The sequence below is a fragment of the Monocercomonoides exilis genome (assembly GCF_001643675.1).
Source record: "Monocercomonoides exilis strain PA203 chromosome Unknown scaffold60-472593, whole genome shotgun sequence".
Lineage (NCBI taxonomy): Eukaryota > Preaxostyla > Oxymonadida > Polymastigidae > Monocercomonoides > Monocercomonoides exilis.
The window spans coordinates 350901-372052 of NW_027150605.1; the positions used below are offsets into that span (position 1 = coordinate 350901).

At 35.9% G+C, this 21152-nt stretch overlaps 9 protein-coding genes across 9 annotated transcripts; 6 read left to right on the top strand and 3 right to left on the bottom strand.

Annotated features, from left to right (window-relative positions):
* Positions 1-50: 50 nt before the first annotated feature.
* On the bottom strand, positions 51-269 carry MONOS_12959 (uncharacterized protein; the record flags this gene model as incomplete). Its single annotated transcript, XM_067865624.1, has 1 exon — positions 51-269. The coding sequence occupies one exon, from the start codon at positions 267-269 to the stop codon at positions 51-53; it is 219 nt and encodes a 72-aa protein (XP_067719677.1).
* A 458-nt stretch (positions 270-727) lies between these two features.
* MONOS_18288 (uncharacterized protein) lies at positions 728-1487 on the top strand (the record flags this gene model as incomplete). Its single annotated transcript, XM_067871293.1, has 2 exons — positions 728-747; positions 794-1487. 2 exons carry the CDS (start codon positions 728-730, stop codon positions 1485-1487), a joined length of 714 nt encoding a protein of 237 aa, XP_067719678.1.
* Positions 1488-3192: 1705 nt separating this feature from the next.
* MONOS_18289 (uncharacterized protein) lies at positions 3193-3477 on the bottom strand (the record flags this gene model as incomplete). Its single annotated transcript, XM_067871294.1, has 1 exon — positions 3193-3477. One exon carries the CDS (start codon positions 3475-3477, stop codon positions 3193-3195), a length of 285 nt encoding a protein of 94 aa, XP_067719679.1.
* Positions 3478-6792: 3315 nt separating this feature from the next.
* MONOS_18290 (uncharacterized protein) lies at positions 6793-7197 on the top strand (the record flags this gene model as incomplete). The annotated part of the gene is made up of 1 exon (XM_067871296.1): positions 6793-7197. The coding sequence occupies one exon, from the start codon at positions 6793-6795 to the stop codon at positions 7195-7197; it is 405 nt and encodes a 134-aa protein (XP_067719680.1).
* Positions 7198-8892: 1695 nt separating this feature from the next.
* Positions 8893-9202, bottom strand: MONOS_18291 (uncharacterized protein; the record flags this gene model as incomplete). Its single annotated transcript, XM_067871297.1, has 2 exons — positions 8893-8916; positions 8978-9202. The coding sequence occupies 2 exons, from the start codon at positions 9200-9202 to the stop codon at positions 8893-8895; spliced, it is 249 nt and encodes an 82-aa protein (XP_067719681.1).
* Positions 9203-13509: 4307 nt separating this feature from the next.
* On the top strand, positions 13510-14929 carry MONOS_12958 (uncharacterized protein; the record flags this gene model as incomplete). Its single annotated transcript, XM_067865623.1, has 2 exons — positions 13510-14309; positions 14401-14929. 2 exons carry the CDS (start codon positions 13510-13512, stop codon positions 14927-14929), a joined length of 1329 nt encoding a protein of 442 aa, XP_067719682.1.
* Positions 14930-15059: 130 nt separating this feature from the next.
* On the top strand, positions 15060-15995 carry MONOS_12957 (uncharacterized protein; the record flags this gene model as incomplete). Its single annotated transcript, XM_067865622.1, has 1 exon — positions 15060-15995. The coding sequence occupies one exon, from the start codon at positions 15060-15062 to the stop codon at positions 15993-15995; it is 936 nt and encodes a 311-aa protein (XP_067719683.1).
* A 128-nt stretch (positions 15996-16123) lies between these two features.
* MONOS_12956 (uncharacterized protein) lies at positions 16124-16387 on the top strand (the record flags this gene model as incomplete). The annotated part of the gene is made up of 1 exon (XM_067865621.1): positions 16124-16387. The coding sequence occupies one exon, from the start codon at positions 16124-16126 to the stop codon at positions 16385-16387; it is 264 nt and encodes an 87-aa protein (XP_067719684.1).
* A 507-nt stretch (positions 16388-16894) lies between these two features.
* MONOS_12955 (uncharacterized protein) lies at positions 16895-17998 on the top strand (the record flags this gene model as incomplete). The annotated part of the gene is made up of 1 exon (XM_067865620.1): positions 16895-17998. One exon carries the CDS (start codon positions 16895-16897, stop codon positions 17996-17998), a length of 1104 nt encoding a protein of 367 aa, XP_067719685.1.
* Positions 17999-21152: the final 3154 nt, after the last annotated feature.

Below are 21152 nucleotides of genomic sequence, written 5' to 3' on the forward strand. Positions count from 1 at the left end.
ATCTCCTTCTTCGTCATCCACACAAATTTCATCTGATAACAATCAGATTGTCAATGCTTTGCCTTCTTCACCATCATCACTTTCGCCTCCTCTTTCAATATGCTCTTTATCTCCTTCTTCCACCAGCACCCCATCTCCCACCAATCAAATGTGGCATCCTGTTCCTTCTTCCTCTCTTCCATCTTCGCTTTCTTCTGCCTCACAGCGTCCGTTCCCACTTCGTCACTTTGCTTTCCTGAGCCAAAATCGACGGCTAATCCAAACCACATCGAACAAATTGAGTTGGAGAAAGCGATATAGCCGAAGATGGAGAAGATGCAGAAGAAAGAGGCAGAGAAGGAGACAAAGGAGCCACTGGAGGAAGAGAAAGGAGTTTGTCTTAAATCTGAAAAAGATGAAGATTGAAAGAAGTGAATCGAACTTCAAAAGCGAAGCGAACAAGAGGAAGGTGTTGATGAAGGAGCATTTCGAATAGCCTATTGTTGTTTGTGTAATGAAGATTCAGTTAATTTGAGATGATCTATCTTTTGATCGGCAGGCAGTTTATTTTGGAAGCTGTGCAGATGTGTTTCCCAATAAAAGCTCATTTTTGACTGTGGAAGAAGGAGATGATGACATTTCAGAAAACTTGTTATTTTCAAAAGAACAACAAAAGAAAAAGAAAAAGAACAAGAAGAAAATTATGCTCCAAAAGAACATACACATTCGGAGCAAAAGCGAAGTGAAAATGCAAATATGCTTTAAGATGTTTGATTCAAAAACTTATTCTTTTTCTTCTTCTGATCCTTATCAGAAAAACTTACAATTTGTTAGTTTTCTTTGTATTTCACAAGATAATCGTCAAACACAGCAAAAAAAGCGTGAAAGAAGCTTCTTCTTCTCCTTCTTTAATTTCTTCTGCTAATAGTGGTGAAGCTGAAGTTTCGCAGCCTTATTTGCCATTTCCAAGCACATCTGCTTCTTCTTCTTCTTCAAAGCCTCACTCACATTCTCATTCCTCAAAGTCATCTCATTCAAAACCCAGCTCATCAACAACTACCTTATCACCTTCCTCAACAGCTGTACCAACTGCTTCATCATCATCACCTTCTTCTTCAACTTCTTCTATTTCATCTTCTTCATCAGCATCTCAAAATACATCTGTTATCAAACAATTTTTTCATCCCCTCCAGCTACTTGCACAGACACACAAGAAGCACAGCGATCACACCCTCAAACCGATCTCTATTGCGCATCCACGCTCAACCCTCTCGCAAAATGCTGCGGAAATTAAAAGACAAAAGAGGAAGCCAGCAGCAAGTCAGAAGCGAAATTCATCTCTTTCGTCTTCTTCTGCAAAGACTCAACTGACTATTTCAACATTTTCTGCGCATTCATACGCAGTTACATATTCTTCTTCTTTGTTTTCTTCCTCTTCCTCTTCTTCTGTTTCTCAAGAACCACCTTGTTCGCCCCGCCCCACCTTTCCTTCTTTTCTCCACCACTGAGTCGGCTGTGCTGAGACTTGCGGGCAGAGAAGCACGATGGAAGACAGCGTGTTGCTGCTGCCCATTGATGGATGAGGCGTAGAGAAGCTTGTGTGCGATGGAGAAGAGGGGATTTTGGCTCGCATACTGAAATATCCGCAGGAGCTGAGGTTTGGTGAGAAAGGAATGAAGGCACTGGAAGACAGAGAGGATGAGATCTGGGCAAGGATGATGAGAGAGAAAGAGAAAAGGAAGAAGGAAAGAATGGAAAAGGAAAAGAGAGGAAGAAAAGAGAAAGAAAAGAAGAAGAGGATGATAAATCCATAAATAAGCTCAATACAAACATAGAAGCAAGTAATGTTGAGATTAACTTACAAACGTTGCCTTCATCTTCTCTTTCGTAGTCATCATCTTCTTCTTCATATTCTTCAACAGAAAGTATTAAAGAACAGAATGTGAATGCACACACAACAAATGCAGCTGATGATGCTTTTCTTCAACCTCCTCTGAATATTCCTCCTCCTCCTCCTCTTTCCACTCAAGCTCAATTCAATGCCTCTGCTCTCTTCTCAACTACTTCTTCCATACTCCCCTATGCACCTCTTCTTCTTCTTCTTTTTCTTCTTCTTATCCTTCCTCTTCCTCTTCTTCGTATTCCCTTTTTCTGCTTTCTCTTCCCCATCCTCTTATTTTCCCTTCACAACTCGATTCATCTTCATCGTCTCCTTCTCCTTCTTCCCCTTCTTATCTCTCTTTCTCTCAGAGTTAAGAATGACAGATTTCGAGGAGTGTCATTTCATCTGTTTCTTCCTTAACACGAAAGCCTGAAAGCATCGATACGAAAGGCAGAGGAGAGAGATGATTCTTTATGCAGCGCAGAGTGAATTAACAGTTGAGGAGCCACCAAGATGCGCCTGGAAAGATGCCGCCACCTCCTCATTTGAACGAGGCGATCTTGAGTGCTCTAACAGATCAAGCAGATGAGGTTGCAGCTGGCAGTGAGGGAAAATAAACAAATGGAAAGGCTTTAACTGGTGAGCTGGAAGCTGTCGGCATGCACACTCCAACAGAGCTGAGCGAGCGAGATGGCAGTGAAGACGAAATGAATCGTGCTGAAGAAGCTTATTGACTGATAAAACACAGCGAGATGAGAATGACAACACTGAAACCTCCAAAGGCGAGATTCGTGTCGATGAGATGCTCGATGGAGCAGCTGGAGCCATCGTCGAGCAGGAGCAGAGGCTGGCAGCACTGAGGACGGAGAGGTTGGTGTCGGAGGGGAAGAGGGAGGAAGCGGGGAGAGCACGAAGAGCAGGGCATGTGAAGTGGAAGGAATAAACAGATATGTTGGAGGGGCGAAGGGTTCTTCAACAAGAACAAATGAGGGTGGGGTTGAGGCGGACGAGCTGGTCAGCCGCGGAAAAGAGGAAGGAGTACACAGCTAGTTATCCGTCGAGGAGGGAGAAGAGGGAAGAGTGGGCTGATCCAGAGGGAGTTTTCTATTGAGCGGCAGATGCAGAGTACAACAGTGGAAAGGGAGATGCAGGTCTCAAGCAGGTAGCTGCACTGGCAGGCAGAGGTTCAGGTGTCCTGCTCGACGAACATTTAGTAGGCGCGTAAGAATGTGATTAAGGGGAGGAGTCGACATCGATGTTGGGGTCTGTGGGAGGAGTGGAAGGCGAAGTGGAGGTTGAAAATGAGAGTGGGAGGTGGGGGCCGGCTGTGGTCAGCACGAATCCGCTGAGCTCATCGATGGCAAACACCACGCAACCCAAGCCATGTGTCTGTGCCTGGACTCGCTAGCCTCCTCTGGACTCGCTGCGATTTTTACACATCCCCCGTCTCCGCTCCCCTTCTCCTTACCCCCAATCATACACACACTGCACTCCACCACGCTGCTGCTTCCGGTGCACTCGATCTGAGAAAACATTGCGATCGACACTTCGCCCAGTGTTTCGAACTCGCATAGAACAACCCTCCAAAAGCTGATTGTTGTCAGCAAGAAAAACATCCTCTCCACTTTCTTAAATCACCATTGCATCCTCATTCAGGGTTGAAACTGAACCAAGCGGGGCTGTTGAAAAATGCAAAGAAACTTATTCACATATTTGTCCAGCTTTTAAAGTGATTTGCTAAGAGAAAGAAATAGCGCAGAGAAGTATATTTAGAAAAATTGTTGAATGGAATGTTCACCAAGCAAATTAGGCAATGCAAAAAAAGAAAAACAGATGATAAAAAAGATGTGTTCATAATAGTTGTGAGCTTTTTTAGTGAAAAAAGTGAAATTTTTCTTATTTCTTTTAAATTTTTTTTTTTTTTGATTCGAACTTTGCAATTTTCAAAAATAACTTTGATCAATCTATTTAAATAACTTCTTTAAAGTATTATTAACTTCCAAGCCAATATCAACTTCTAATTGTTGTATATCTGATAAATATCGAGTTTAACTATTATATTTTTCATTTGTGTTTTTGAAAATTGTTAATTTTCAACAAAAGTTTTATGATCTTCAAAATTAATTTTAAAATTTCTTTTCAATAATGTTATTAAACTGTTTTTTTCTTTAGAAATAGTTTAATAGCGTATTATTATCATGTTATATTAATGATTAAAATAATGTTTTGTTCTGTTCATTGAAGTTTCTATATTTTTTGAATAATTTTTTATATTATTTTCTAAATATGGAATAAAAACAATTGGAAACAAATAAATATCAACAAATAAATAATAATAATAATATATTGATCTATATTTTCGCATTATTTGACAAAATTATTATCTTATCAACCCCACCCTTAATGAAAATTTTTTATGATCAAACGTCGGAATTTTTTATGATATCAAAAAAAATCACCCATATTGCTTTTTTTCCTATATGTGTTGCATCTGTTTTTTGAAAAAGATTCATAAAAATTCGGTTACGTTTTTCCAGAATTACTTAAGACATGTGGTAGATATTACACAATTACTCAAAACAGGAATTTTTATTGCAAAACATGGACGAAATGTGTCACAGATTTATATATTGATTTCTACAACACGTTTTAAACATGCAAAAGAGGAGATATGATTGCTCTTGCTTTTTCTTTAACTCCATTTGGTTTGAATCAATTTAGGAATGAGCAATTTGCAAGCAGCTATTTCTTGGAAATAAAAAACATGAGTTATCGTTCATTGGGAAAAACTCATTCATATGCAAGTGATCTTCGCTTAATTAATGAAGAATCAATTTCTTCAGGTTCCTTTTGTTTATCAAATTCATGTTCATTTTTCTTTTCTGGAAAGTCAAAAAGATCATCATTATCTATCAACGAAGATAATTTTTCAAGCATTCCTTCTTTTTCTTCCTTGACAACAGCAAACGGTTCAATTGAATCACTAGATCAAATAGTTGATGAAACAAGTTTTGCAGAAAATCAATCCTTGTCAATTTCTGATCATTCAGATGAAAGTTTATGTTCATTCACAAGTATTCATTCACAACTTTCATTACGATCTTTTGAAAAAGCGATATCTGCTGCAACGAAGCCTGCACCAGCAAGTTTTATCTTTAACGATGTTTCTAAGGAATGTCCAAGGGATCCAACAACAAGAACAGAAAGAAGTGTTTCAACCTTTCAAAAAGAAACTGTATTTCTTCATTACTTTCATTGTTGGATGTTCTGGAATCAATTGAGATGGAAAATGCAAAAAATAATAAATAAGATAAGCAATCAACTGAAGAAATTGTTTTTGAAGAAATCTTTGGATTAACAACAGCAGAACTGGAAGCCGAAGATGACCAATTTACAGATTATTCTCAAGTTTGCAAGAATCAAGACAAAAGCACGGATGCGTTATCTTTGCTATCTCATTCATCAGGAAGAGATGATGCTTCAAATACAGCAAACCAAACGGATGAAGAAGAAACGTGTGAAAACAGCTTTGTTGAAGAAGATGAAGAAGCTGATGTGTTAATAGTTGGATCAAATGGAAAAATTACTCAAAAAGCAACTGACATAGTTTCAAAAAACAACGAAATTATGAAAATTTTAAATTCCAATTTTCCATCTTCTTGGGATTTAAGATTGGTTAACGCTTTTAATTTATTTGTAAATCAGTCTTTGAAAAGATTTGATGAAGAAATCAAAAGCAATTGCAAAAGGCTATCCGGAGAGTTCCTTTATCCTATTTGCAGTTGTGACTTGTTTCAAAATCCTCATTTGTTTTATTCTGTTATTGGTACAAAAGGAACGTTTGACACTATATTTGCCAAGATTTGCATGTCCCTCATTTCGTTCCCATGCAGCGAAGCATCATGTGAACGTGTTATTTCCCGAATACGAAAAATAACAGGCGACAAAAGACATTCCATTCATCTGGAGACACTGAATTCTCTTTTTTAATATAGCTTAAGATAAATGAGTCAGAAACTTTTCTTATTAATTAAGAATCATATAAAAATCTTAACTTCATTTTTTTGTTCTTTCAATAATGAAATGTCGTTTCAAAGAAAATGACAAACGGATTGTTCACAATCAATGTCTTGATACTGAAATGAAACACTGAAGCTGTTTTCTTGCCGAGAATGAATAAGTTTCTCACCCACGGCTTTCGTTAATAAGGTTCAATATCAATTCTTAGGAAAACTCTGTGAGATACTAATTTCTTATTCTCAGCCAATGCATATAAAAAGAAAATGCAACAAGGGAAGATATATTTTGTGACATATTAACTTAAATAAATCAAACTTTAAGTATTCTTCGATTGGATCTTAAGTTATCATAAAATTGCTGTGTTCATTGCTTCTTTGTGGATTGCATCATTATGGATCAAAGTTAATTATTCTGAAAATTGACTGTTTTTCAATATTAATATCCAATGTTTTCCTTATGATAATCACATTTCTTTTGATCAGCATCTTTCTTTTTGAGCGTTATTTCAACGAACAAATTTTTTCTTTGATAAAGCCATTTACAACAAACAAACAACGACAACCAATTCTCTTTCTCTTTTGAACTTCCACTTTTTTTATTTACGTTCATCTTATCTTCTCACTCATTCAAATTCAGGTCAATATTCTCTCCTTTCGTTTTTTCATCTTGAATTTGATGTTGCTTCTCCTTTCATAAAAGAACAACTCAATTTTTCCAATTTAATCAAAAGAGAACAAGCTTCATTTCAACATGAAGAACTTTTTCTCATCAAAGTTCATGAAACAGCAAACCAATTCAAATGAGTTGCCTTTCATTTTTCAAAATATTTCATTTTGAAAAATCTTGTATTTTGAAATCACTGGAAAGTTAATCTGAATAATAATGAATGTGAGAATACTGAGAATTATATAATGTCGAAGTTGAAAACAACACAAAAGATGAACAAGAAAGGAAGAAAGGAAGAAAGGAAGAAAGGAAGAAAGGAAGAAAGGAAGAAAGGAAGAAAGGAAGAAAGGAAGAAAGGAAGAAAGGAAGAAAGGAAGAAAGGAAGAAAGGAAGAAAGGAAGAAAGGAAGAAAGGAAGAAAGGAAGAAAGGAAGAAAGGAAGAAAGGAAGAAAGGAAGAAAGGAAGAAAGGAAGAAAGGAAGAAAGGAAGAAAGGAAGAAAGGAAGAAAGGAAGAAAGGAAGAAAGGAAGAAAGGAAGAAAGGAAGAAAGGAAGAAAGGAAGAAAGGAAGAAAGGAAGAAAGGAAGAAAGGAAGAAAGGAAGAAAGGAAGAAAGGAAGAAAGGAAGAAAGGAAGAAAGAAGAAGAAGATGATGAAAAAGAAAAAGTGAAAAATGAAAGAAACCTGAATGGAGAAGCTGAAATGGATATGACTGATAAAGTGGGAGCGAGAATGACAGCAATTGGAGGAGGAGGATTTGAAGATTTGTCTATTTCAGAAAATTGAAGAGGAAGAAAAGAAAAAAGACACAAATGAAACGCAATATGAAAAATAAGATGCATTTTTTATCATGCAGTTAACGATGTGCCTACGTCATCTGCATTTCTGTTTTCAAAGGAGAAATATGAACAGATAATGATGACTTCAACTATCTCTTAACTCATCTATTCATCTTCTTCTTCCCCTTCTTCTTTTTCACCTTCTTTTTCACCTTCCTCTTTCTCTTCATCATCATACTCATCATCTTCCTCTTCTTTGCCCTCTTCTTTGCCTTTCTCTTATGCGGACCACTTACCAGCACCATTGCTCAAGCTGATGCTGAAGATGAAACATGGACTATTTTTCCTCACCATTTTGTTGAACCGACAAGCAAATTAAAACTTTCTTTTTAACTCCTTTTTTTTTCAAAACTGTCATCTCTCCTTGTGCAACATAAGTCACTTGCATCTATCGAAGAAGGATGAAACTGCTGAGAAGAGGAAATTCAGAAGAAGGAAAGAGGAGGAGGAAGAAGAAGGGAATGAGAGAGAAGGGGGAGAAGGGGGAGGAGATGGAAATAAGAGGAATCGGAAGATTAGAAAAAGACGAAAGTGAAGATGGCTTTGATGAAGAAAATAAGAAATGTTCCAAGAAAGAAGATTTAAATAATGATTTTTTCATGAAACAGAAAAAAGCAACAGCGAAATCTCACCTGAATTTAGTGTATGTTTGAATGAAAAAAGTGAATTCGCTAGAGAACGTCATCGAAGCACTCATATAAGATCATTGGTGAAACAAGCGAAAAAGTCCACATTAAAAAAGCTGAGGTTAGCTAACAGTGCTTGTGGAAGAGGAAGTGATGATGATGATAACGATGAAGAAGATGATGAAGGCGATGAAGGTGATTATGTGATGAGGAGGAAGAAGATGAAAAAGAAAGCAGTGAACGCTCTGGAGATTAACAGTCATTCAGTTCGTATATTAACGACTTTGTGACGAGACAGTTCAACAAGGAGTGGTTTCCTTCACACGTAAACCTTTCATTACAAACAGGTTTTACTCAGACGATGTGATGAATGAACTTTCCACATCTTCTTCGATGGCTCCGGTTGACATCAGCTTCATAATGGATTGCGGGATTGCGAACGGAAAGCGGCGGAGTGGTTTTGTTTGGGCGGACAGAACTGGCACACAAAATTGAGGAGAAAAACAACATAATGATTATTTAGCCTGAATGCATTGATATGAGTGTGAGTATTTCAAGGAGCAAGAAAGCAATGAAAATGAAAACGCTGAAAAAGATGTAGTTGAAAGAATACAAATTAAATAATTTTGTTTATCTTTCAATTAAAATGCAGCCTTCAAAAACATATAATTATTTCAACATTTTTTTTATGAATGATTGATTATTCCTTCACAATAAAAAATATATAGACGTATGATATGAGATGCAATTCATTCACAACCACTTCTTCTAAGCTGTTATCATCTCCAAATCTGTTGATTAAAAACAGCCTAGCAGAATGATTGGCAAGTCGCGTGAGGTTGTGACGATCCTGATGATATTGGTAAAAATCTTTAATTTCATTTTAATACAGTTTTTGCTCAATTTCCTTTTTCAAAAAATCGAAAAAATATGCAAGAATATCTAAAAGTGAATTGAAATTCTCATACGAAACACTCACTGTTGGTCAAAGCTGACAATGCAATTTCCACTTCTTTTTGAATTTCCTCGTTTTCTTCTTTCTTCAAGGCAACTTTCAGAAGACATGGTATAAAGACTGTCAGTATTTCATCTGAAAAGGTTCCATCATTCAGTTGAGGAAAACATTCACAAAGAACAGTCAAAAGTTTTTCATCTTTTTTCTTTTTGTCTTCATCAATCATCATCTCTTTCATTCTTTTTCCCAATAATGATTCTTCAAAAGAACATCATATAAAACATTTCAATTCCTTGCTATTATCCAGGAACTTTAAAAATTCAATTGCATTTCCGTACGTAATTTTCTCTTCTTTAATCATATCATCAATTTTTTCTACAGTTCTTCTGTGAAAAATGATTTAAATACTTCTTTATTCATTTCATTAATCATTTCATTCATTTCCGTCTTTTTGACTTTCTGTTCATCGCTTGTACTATCTTCAAGCACAGTTAACAATTCTTCAAAAAATTTGAAGAATAATAATCGATTTCTAAGAATTCAAATTCAATAATAACATCAACCCATTGAAATTCTAAATGGAAATACTTCTTGAATAGCAAAATGAAAACTGTTGTAAAAAAACAATACCATTGAAAATCTTTAATATAGTTTTCGAATATGTTCTAATAGCAAACATCTGCAAAAATCAAAGCTTGCATAGTTAATTTATAATCGATCTTAATACCGTGTTTCTTTGTTTTTGTCTAACAAACAGTGCATTACAAAGAAAAAACAGTTTTTTATTTTCATTTTTTGTAATTATGGATTTCTCAATCTAAAGTTGACTTTTATTCAAAAGAAAAATATATGTGCATTTAAATTATTATTCCATATAATTCATGTGCATTTGATTTAAATATAAAAATAAAGAGTTTAATAATTATAATAATTATAATTAAACTCTTTATTTTTTAGTGACAGACAGCAACATAAATTCGCTTGTCGTGTCACACTAATCTATATTTTTATTTGTTTATTTTTATTCATTTTTATTTATTCATTTTTATTCATTTATTTTTTTTTAAATTTTTTTAAACTTCCATTTTCTTTTGTCATCAAACTTTCTTCATTTAACTTAACCCTGGGTGACTAACTGACTTTTATTTGTTAATTTGTGATATTTGACTGACTCAAAAGAAAAAAATCACACCATTTCATAATGTGATTTTTTGTATTGAATAAATGCATATTAAAATAATAACATTTTTCCGTTTCTATTTATTTCATTTTAATAAACTAATTTTGAAAAAAGTTTATAAACATAGATTTTTGACTTACAACTATGGGGAACTGACGGCACTGCCGGAGATGGATAATTTCGATCAAAAAAATGTCAATGATGTTAGTGACCGGTGGCGCCTTGGAAGAAAGCACTATAGGTGAAGAATTCATTTCACTTGAAGAAGGATTGAAAAATATCTTTTCAAATATTTTCATCGTTTGATATTCTTTTTCGAATCACTTTGAAAGTTAAATTTTTTCTGAAGGCAAATGCTTTCGAAAAAAAGATGGAAGAGTCGAAAAAAGCTCATTGTCAATTAGTAAAACTCGTTAAATGTGGAAACTCAAAATCCGGTCCAGGTTTTGTTTTGTGTTTGACCAATTTTTAATCATTTTTTGATTTCATTTATTCTGAGTGTTTAAGAATTCAAAAAAAATGACGAATATTTATCAAAAATATCCTTTGAAATTGTGAATAATAATTTATGGATTTCTCACTTTAAAGTTGACGAACATGGAGATGCAAAGAATGATTGTTACAGGTATTACATGTGCCCAAATTCAAAAGACGGTTTTCCTTTGTGGTGTATCAGGAAGAAAATCATATCCAAATATCATCAAATATTATTGTCAGTTATTTAAACATCAGCTAATATCAACATTATTAAAGCAGCGACAACAACTTGTAATTCACAGCGAAATGGAATAATCAAGTTGTGAAAAAGCAACAATTACAAGTTAACTTGAAGATCAATCTGTCAAAATGATTAGCAAATGCAACGTTTCATTTTCATCAGCATCGTCAGATGAAATGAATACATTTTTATCTTCATTAATGCGAATCAGTCAAGAAAATTCATCTTTATCACAAACTTCGATTTTCCCATTTCTTTCAAGAAAAAATGTTTTACAGATGGTTTTGAAAAGCAAAACACCAACAAAGCTTGAAAGAATCAAATCAATAACGAATAAAAGCGTTTGCGTTTTACTGGACAGTGGATCAGCTGGAAATGTTTCTTCCACTGTTGTTTCTGTTGCTTCTCTAACATCACAGTCATCTCCATTTTTCTGGGGCCTTTATCCTTGTTGTTATTCAACTGATAAATACTCTTTTATTCAAAAATTTCATCTCAGAATTCCAGTCGTTTGATGTGACAAAAAGAAGTTTTTGTGCAGACGTGTTTTCTGCACAAAAAAGGCAATAGAAAAATTATCAAACGCTCATTCTGAAGAAAGCACATTTGTCGAACATCATTTTGTTATTAAACCTGTACACATCCATTGTTGCAGCCATTTAACTAATCTTGTCATTTGTTTCTGTTTCAGCAAAGTGCCTTTTCTTCTAAAAATCAAAAAGAAAATTTTGCAATTTGCTCAATTAGCCCATAGTAAATCCGTCAGACTTTTATTGAAAAAAACAGCTCCTTCGTTCATTGTTATAATGTAGTGCAGTTTGTTCAATTTATGTTCCTTCATTCGAGAAAAGCACCAAATTATTGAGAAAGAAAAACGGATTTCAAAAGAAGACTAAATTGACATCATAAAAGCTGAACTTTTTCTTATTTCTTTGGTTTTGTTTCATATTCATTTGGAAAGCAATAAAACAAAACTTTGTCACGTTTTCCCGTTTAAACAATGAATTATAGGAATTTACATTGGAATGACAAGGCATCCATTATTTCCTGAAAAGAAATGGAATAATGCAATTTCTAATTTTCTTATCCATATACATAATTATTTTAATAGGCTCTCGAGGTGAATTCATTTCTTCATCGTTTTCTGTGACTCCAATTGGAATGGAATTATGCAGAACATAACAGTTTTCGAATGAATTCATCAACTATTCAAGATTTTTCGATAGATTTTCTTCAGCTATTCAATCAACAAATAAAGCACCAAAAGATAATAAGATCGTTCACGAACGTCAATTTGAAACTCATTCTTTGGACATTTCTGCTGATTCATTGTAGCGGTCTCATTATTCAACATTTTTTGCTGTATCTGAACCTTTCGAATTTCCAAAGGATAAATCAATTTTGTGCAGTGAAGCGCAAATTCATGTCATTCAAAATTTCTGCGAAGACAAATATTCAAAAAAAATGGGGTTCACGAATGTCTTGAATTTATTCTCAAAACGAATAACAAAAGATTTAAACAAAAACGAACGATTATTTTCTGATGAATTCGAACATTTAATAAATGATTTTTATAATTCCACAGAAATTAAGGATTCTTCTGAATGGATTCATGAAGCCCAAATGTTAGAGACAGAATTAGAGAATGAATCGGAAGACGAGTTCGGTTTGCAAGAGGGTGAAGACGAAGCAGTGAACGATTTGTTTGAATTATTTCCCCACAGCAATCATCAACTTTCGGAAGTTCCACAATTAATATTTTTTTACTTTTCTTTTTATTCATCGTATTCATCTTCGTCTCCATATCACTCTTCTTCTTCGGATTATTTCACAATGATTGATGATGCAATTTCAACTGAAACTCGAACAAAAAAAGAACGAAAACAGAACTCAATGGACATGGATGAAGACACAGAATGGCATGCATACATGAATGAAGATGATCATGATGACTTTTCTGACAGATGCAATTTTGATAATGATAAAAATGATGTGGAAATTCTTTTTTCGACAAAAAAGAAAACAAAAATTGTGAAATATTCGTATATTAAAGAGAGAGAGTCAAATCAGATGATTGAAAGCATGATATTGACGTATTTTCTTTCTCGATTGTCATCAAAATTTTTTTTATACTGCCATGAGACCGTTGGAAATTTTGACAAAAAAATAGAAGAATGTCGCAAAATGTTATTTCAACGAATCATGAAAAGAAGCTCATCAAAAGTTGTTGAGGAAAATGCAGAATTATTTTTCAACGCTTTTTTTTCAAATGGAGATCTGCAAACCGTCTATTCTGGGCATTGTCTTGCACAAATAACTTCGCCTTTTAGCGAAGCTTGCTAAGAAAGAGCCATTTAATAAATAAAAAACATTATTGTAGAAAAGAGATGTTTTTTAAGCATGCATACGTTGGAAACACTTCTACAAGTTTGTTTCTTTTTTGCAATCAACTTTTTCATGTTTTCATATTCGCAAAATTTGTTTGCTGAAAAGAATGATGAATACAATGTATATTACTCTTTCGATTTATTTTTAATTAAAAAGCATTAGCTTCTTAATTCTCGAGAACTAATGAAAATACAACTCCTCTTTCTATTTGGGGATAGAGCTCCGTTTTATGGGCTCAGCCGATCAATAATTATAAACAATGAGCGTACTTCAGCCTGGACTCGAGTCGAGTCTGAATTCCTTATCTCAGGATATCAGCGGACCTCCGAGCAGCGTGGGATTTACGCAATCCACCTCCAGCATATTTTCCTCATCAGCCGCGACTATTCCAACACAAAATATTGCAATGAGCCTTGAAAACACATCAAGCCGAGAAGATCACAACGTTACAAACTTGCTCCATCCACCTTTCCAACAATCTTCAAGCTCTTCTCAGCTCCAAATATTTCCAAGTCCAACAACACTTGAGCAAAACCCAATCCATTCTCCGCAAACGACGCAGCAGCAGAATATTCTTCAAACGATAGACACTTCGCAAGAAAACCTGATGGAGAAAGACAATTATCAATCGAACTTCAAATACATTTGTTTCTCGCTTTTCGGAGATAAAACAAAGGATTCAATATTCGAAATGCATTTTCCTGAACAAGCAGGCTCAAATTCCACAATTTACTCGAATTTATCAGCACATCCGTTCATTCCAGAGGCTATCCACCCAATTCAAAGAACATCAAATTGGTGCTACGACGCTCTAGAACAAAATGGATTCAAAATCGAAGAAAAATTGATATTGGCAATAAAAGCGCTTATAATTGGAAAAGATGTGGTAGATAAGGGATTGGACCCAAGTGCAGTTTTGGCTGATTCTTTCTTAATGATGGTTAAAACACTCCAGGAAGCGAGAACACAAAGGATCCAAGCAGTTTATGGGTTCAGAGCCGCAAGGACATTAAAAGAAGAAGATGGAGACCAATTGCTTTCCAAGAGGCAACTTGAAACGTTGAAGATCGCTGAGCCGAAACAAAAATTGCTTCCTCGATCGCAGGGATGGATCAGACCGTACACAAATACATTCTCACTTAAAAACCAGTTTTTTCGGACAAGAAGGATCCCATTTACAAGAAGAAAATTCAGTTCAGTCAGCAGCAGAAGCTCCCAGAGAACCAGCAGAACTTGTAGCTCCAACCAATGGGATCCTCGAAGAAAGTTGGAGGAAGAACAAGACTCTTTCTCAAGAACTGGTCCGAAATAGGGACCAGGAGAATTATAGAGAAGGGAGCTTGTCCTGTTTGGAGAAGTGGAGAGGCACGAGACAAGCTGAAAAAGGAAGTCAAAGCAGGAAATGGTTTTATTGGATCCCAGGAGCAGGAGAGGGAGTGCGAGAAGTGGATAACGGAAGCACTGGATTGTGGAATATTGAAGAGGATCAAGTTCAAAGATGCAAAATACCTGAGCAAACTGTTTTTCGTAAAGAAGAAGAACGGGAAATGGTGACAAATATTGGACTGCAGACCTCTGAACAAAACCCTGAATTAAATCAAGTTCAAGCTGGAGGATCACAGAACTGTGGAAAAGTTGATGGAAAAGGGAGATTTTGCAACCTCATTGGATCTCTCTAAAGCATATTTCTTAATCCCTGTTCGCGAAGATTTCATCCCGTTTTTGGCTTTCAAATTTCATCAAGAAACAATAGCGTTTCAATGCCTTCCATTTGGAATGAAGGATGCCCCAAGAATCTTTACGAAGATCATGCGTTCAATTATAAAGCTGGTGAGAATGAAATGGAAAGTTCGTTGCATCTCTTATCTGGACGATGTCCTCTTTCTTCACAAGGACAAACAGAAGCTGGAGCAAATAACAAAGGAGGTTATGGATTGGTTCTTCAAACTTGGTCTGATGGTCAACAAGGAGAAAAGCGAACTTCAGGCAAAACAAAGATTCAACTTTCTGGGATGGAAATGGGATTCGATTCAGTCGACAGTGGCTCTGAACGAAGAGAGAATTGCCTCCATTGTTCAGAAGTGTCACATGGTACTGATAAACACAATGAAGAGGCGTCCAATCTCAGTCAAAAAATTTGCTTCAATTGTGGGACAAATAAGCGCTGCCAGATTTGTCCACACAGACGCATCATTACACATGACGAACCTTTATCAATGCCTAATGAAGAATGTTAACATCAATGGATGGAACGGACTATGTCGACTTCATTATGGAATCATTCCAGAATTGACATTCTGGATAAGCGAAGTCAGGAAGAGAAAACAAAGAACGCTTCAATCCTTTGGCTCCCCTCAGGTGACGATCACAACAGATGCCTCGCCATGGGCATGCGGAGGAAGTGTAAAGATATCAGGACAACTCAAGAAGATTTTTCACGTCCCTTTGAACAGAGTTGCTCAAAACCAAACGTCAAACTTCAGGGAATTACTTGCAGTCAAAATTGCGCTAGCAAGGTTTTCTCAGGATATCGCAAAACTGTCGGAAAGGAAGGTGTTGATACGCTCGGACAACACATCGGTAGTTTACAACATAAACAGATGGGGAGCAGGAAAGAATCTGCGACCTCTATTGAAAGAGATCAGGAAACTTGTGGAGAGTCAGGGAATCCAGGTCAAAGCAGTTCATATTGCAGGAAAAAGAAATGTGGAGGCAGATGCCCTGTCAAGACTCGAGCAGTCGTGAGATTACGAAATCAAAAATCAGGCTCTTCAGATGGCATTCAACTACTTCAGGATCAAACCGACTCTTGATGCGTTTGCCAGTGCAAAGAACAGAAAGCTTCAACGGTGGTGCGGGCCAGGCAGCAGATTATGTCAGGACTGTCTGAGCTATCCGTGGAAGGGCGAGGTGGTTCTTGCCCATCCGCCAATTCCATTGATCCTACAGACGATGAGGAAAGCGTTGAAGGAGAGAGCGAAGATGATTCTTCTGATACCGGATTGGACGAATCAGATTTGGAGCCAGACCCTACAACTGTGGAAAAGACAATTCATGAAATGGAGATGTTCACGAATGATATTACTTCCAGGGCAGGGTTTGAAGGCGAGAGGAGCAGCGCTTCCTCCGGGAGGTAACCTGGCAATAAGCTTTCCCTAGTCAAGAAGGCGGGTGAACAGTGGTTTGAGCAGGGCCTACGAAAACTTAATGTTCCGGACAGCATGATAATACACATTAAAAACAGTGTTGCCACGTCAACATGTACAACATACACATTTGGATTCGCACATTAAACAAACGCTTGGATCAAGGGGAATATGGGGGAGTTACCGTCAGATCCTGTGATTTGGGTGAGGAAGTGCTTGGACACTTTCATATGCTTAGATAATGAGGGTTTTCCTCCTCAGTGCTTAAAGCAAACAAGGTCCGCAGTGTCGCTATTCACTAGAAGTGCTTTCTCTTTCGATTTAGAAACAATGCCGATAATAAAGACAATCTTTCGCTCAATCATGAGAAAGGAAAAAAAAAGAGCTCCGTAAGAAGAGATATGGGATCCACAGGTCCTTTTTAATTATCTCCGAACTCTGTAGCCCAACGAGACTTTGAGCGTATACTCTCTGACATTGAAATCTATTACTCTGTGTATGTTATTCACTGCGTGCAGGTTTTCAGAACTGGCGAGCATTTCAATGAACGATTCGATAATCTCTGAGAATGCAATTCATCTTTCAGTCCAATTGAAGACAAGACTTGCAAGATCGTTCATCACAGTCCCCAAACTGATGGAGATCCTGTCAGATGTTTGTCCAGTGCGTGCTATATTGGAACTTTGGAACCAAATAAAAGTTTTGCATCCAGGAAGAGACACGTTCATAATAAACACGAGAACCGGATCAAGAATGTCAAAGGATGGAATTCGTAAACTCGCAAAGGAGGCAATGAAGCAGGCAGGAATCAACCCCTCGTTTTGGCCTTACACTATAAAGCATGCAGCTTTGTCTGCTCTCCTTGCCGCTGGAGTTCCGGAGGTTATGGTAGCACACTTTGCCAGATTGTCTCCCACAGCTCACACACCAACTAATTCTAACTTCAAAACAAACACTGCTCAAGTGATGGCCCAGGTTCTGACAGAGCACCAACCATTCCCACAAACGGGGTCTCAAATACAACCTTGGAGTGCACAAATAACTCAAGGATCTTCTTTTGCAAACATCCAAGCTCCAATCCAATCTGCAATAAACGTGTTTCCTGTTCAACATGATACTGTCCTCTCACCTCAACCACATCCTTCGCAACTGCATCAACAACAACCTCAGACGTTTAATTTTCAGCCCTCCTCTCAGTATTTTCAAAGCCTGCAACCTTCAAATTCAATTGGATTATCGCTGGCGCAACCACAAACATTCAATTCCCCACAACTATCTTTACAGGCAAATTGTTCCATTCCAACACAACAGCTCCCCTCTCTCACAGAACAGAGTATTGACATGGACATCGAAGAGTCGCAATCATCGCAGACCGTTGGAGAGGAGAAGGATATTAATAAGGAAAATGAAGAAGTCAAAGAAGTTGAAGATAAACTGCACAATAAGGAAAATATTTGTATAGATCAGGAAGAGGATTCTGAGCGATCATGTTCCCATTCAACTGTCAAGAAATCAAGAAATATTTGCACACGAACAGAGAGAGTAGTAACAAGAGCCTACGCAATATTAATGGAACAAGAGACACAAAACATGCCCAATTAATGATATCCCAAATAGAAAGAGGAGTTGTATTTTCATTAGTTCTCGAGAATTAAGAAGCTAATGCTTTTTAATTCGTTAGAGAACTAATTAATATACAACCCCTCTTTTCCCTCCACAAAGCGAAGCTTTTCCCACCCATGGAACTTACAGTTAATAAAACCTTTTCTTGCATTTTGAAGGTCTTCGTGTTTTGTCGTTATAAAAGAAAGATATAACTCCTCAGTGCAAATTTGCACAGCCTGTTATTGGACGCAAACTTTTTAATTCTTTTTAACTTTTTCATCACATCAGCAAACACCACAAATTTCACGTCACATTGATCGGCTGAGCCCATAAAACGGAGCTCTATCCCAAATAGAAAGAGGAGTTGTATATTAATTAGTTCTCTAACGAATGAATAAGAACATAGAACATTCATTCTCTCCTGGCTTTTAAACAATTAAATTGTGAATAGGCAAAAAATCAGAATACCGATTATTATTTAAAAATACACATGAATGTTTAATTTTTTCACAAAGTATTTTCACATCTTGCTTTTTTGTACTTCGTTCTTTGAAATTTTTATTCATTTCTTCTTTCTTCATTTAGCTAACAGGTCATTGATTACAAAAACTTCGTTCGATTGAAAATCTTTTGAAAAAGCAAAAATGAAAATTTATTTTTTTCTATTTCATCATTTTTTCATTGGTTTTTCAAAGGATGTTGATGTTTTTCAGCTTTGAATAACATTCTTTGAATCTTCGAAACAGTAAAAGAATTGATCCGATCGATTCAATCTCTTCCAATAATTCACTGCATTTCCGTCAGACTTCCCTTTTCCTTCAACTTCATGCAACTTATCATAAACTGTTTTTTTGATCAGCTTAGGCTTTGAGTTTTCCTTGCAAATGCAGAAAATATAAGACGATTCGACTGATTTGAGGGATGAGCCTTTCCATTTGTCAAAAAAATTTTCCATTGTTTCTGAAATCTGTACGACAGAAGCATCCTCGGTAGCCTCCTTCGACACATCTGTTACTAAGATCTATAATAATTGGAAGAGATTAAAGATTGTTCCATTAAGTGCGGCTGCAGTGTCTGTCACGTGCATTCAGCAGTAGCTGTTGCTATCGCGGGCGCAGAAAACGCTGTGGAGATTTGTTGTGGCGGGGCAGGCGGTGCTGTGTGAGAGTGTTGTATGTGCAAACGATGTGGTGCTTTCAGCAATGCTATCGGTTCCGCTGGTTGCGCAGCTTCTGTAGCTTACCACATCGAAGGTGATCACGAAGTCGGGGAGCAAGCGGATCTTTGCTGCAGCAGATGTGAACGAATTTCTGTGGATCTTCGATCAATTTGACCCATCGCCGCAAATATTGCGATCACCACAGTCGAGGCATGGGGAGATGAAGTTGGATAACGAAGTGATGGGACGAGGAGTTGCGGCATGTGAAGTTGGAGATGTTGTGGGGAAGGAATAGGAAAAAACTGTGTTGAAAATTGAAGATGTGATTCTTTTGTTGGATGTGTTAAAGGAGCGCGAAGAGGCAAATGAATGATAAGGGGATGAGATGAAAGGCAGTTCTCCGACAGCACACAAAGAGTTTGTGGAGATATCATAGATAACCAGGGGAAGCTGGGAGAAGCGATGGTGCTGCTTGTTGTGGAGGCGGATGAACTAGATTAGCTGGGGTTTGTGAAGATGGAGGTGAAGGTGGGTGCGGACAAGTAATATTTTGTGGTGCATGAGGAGTTTTGTTCTTTAAAAGCTAATGACATGCAATAGGAGATTTCAAGAGAAGATAAAATAGGATTTCAAAAGTTAACAAATTTGCGACAGAGCAGCCGTTCAACTAACCAGAGCTGTTATTAATGTTTCAGATAGAGTTATCAATATTGATTTTTGGAGCAAAACATAACTTTTGAGTTAATGCAGAAAATAGGGGTACTAAAATTTTTTCATTGTTTTATAGTTTTTTGTAATAAAAATCTAACTAACATTTATTCATGTGTTGCACATGAGTGACACATCAAATTATTAATAATTATGCAGGAAAAATGAAACAAACAATTTTATATTCCAATTTATTTTCTAGTTTTTTTATGTTTTGTTCCATTTATTAATTTAGATATTAAAAGGAAAAATGAAATAACAATAATCAAATACCAAGAAACAGTACGTAATATCATGATTTTCAATGACGTTTCATTTAAAGACTATTTTTGTGTCGTGAATAGCAGTGATGCTTCAAAATTATTTTTTTCGTTAATATTTTGGGTTTCTTTTTTCCATGATTTATTCATTGATACAGTCTAAATTTTCTTCAAACATTAAAAATTGTTATTATTAATCTTATAAATAGCATATGGTTTGATTATTATGAAGAATGAATGATTAGCTTTAAGATTTTTAGGTACCACCATCTTCTGTTCAAACCTCCTTTTGACTGGGAAAGAAAGTTGTAAAATTCAGATTATAAAAAAGCACATCTTATCGCGTCGGTTGATGGATTCATTGAATGATATCAGTCTTCAGAAAAATATAAACTGGTAAGTTTCAATTTTCACGTTTTATTGAATGTGAATCAATGAGGCAAGCAGGAAAAGTCCCTGAATGTGAGGCGTTAATTGTAAAGAAATGATTGTCTCAGATGAGCACGATTCTGAAGATATTAAAGAATAAAAAGAAACAATAGATAATAAAAGTGAATAGAGGTTAAAATATGATTTTTGAGCAATTGTGAAACAGATCAATGGAATTGAAAATGAAATCAAATGAAGAGAAAACTGAAACCAATACTCGACTGAGATGAATTTAGTTGTTTCAAAACACAGTTTTATTGAAAGGAAGTTTGGCATTTGCAAGAGAAGACATCATTTAATTTGACATTGTTGAATATATACAAATATTTCAAATTATAAAAAATTTTTTTAATAATTCAAAAATATAAATATAATTGTTCAAATTGAGTTTTTCATAGTGAATACATAATTTTGACATTTATCTTTAATTACCAGTTTTGTCTCATTTTCGAATTTTTTCTCAATTATATATTTAATATAACAAATATAAGAATGTTATTATATTATTCCAAAAGAAATCCTTTCAATCCATTAAAGACTTTTATTTCCAAATTGAATATGTTGCATTGAAAATTCTTGATTTGGTAAAAATGAA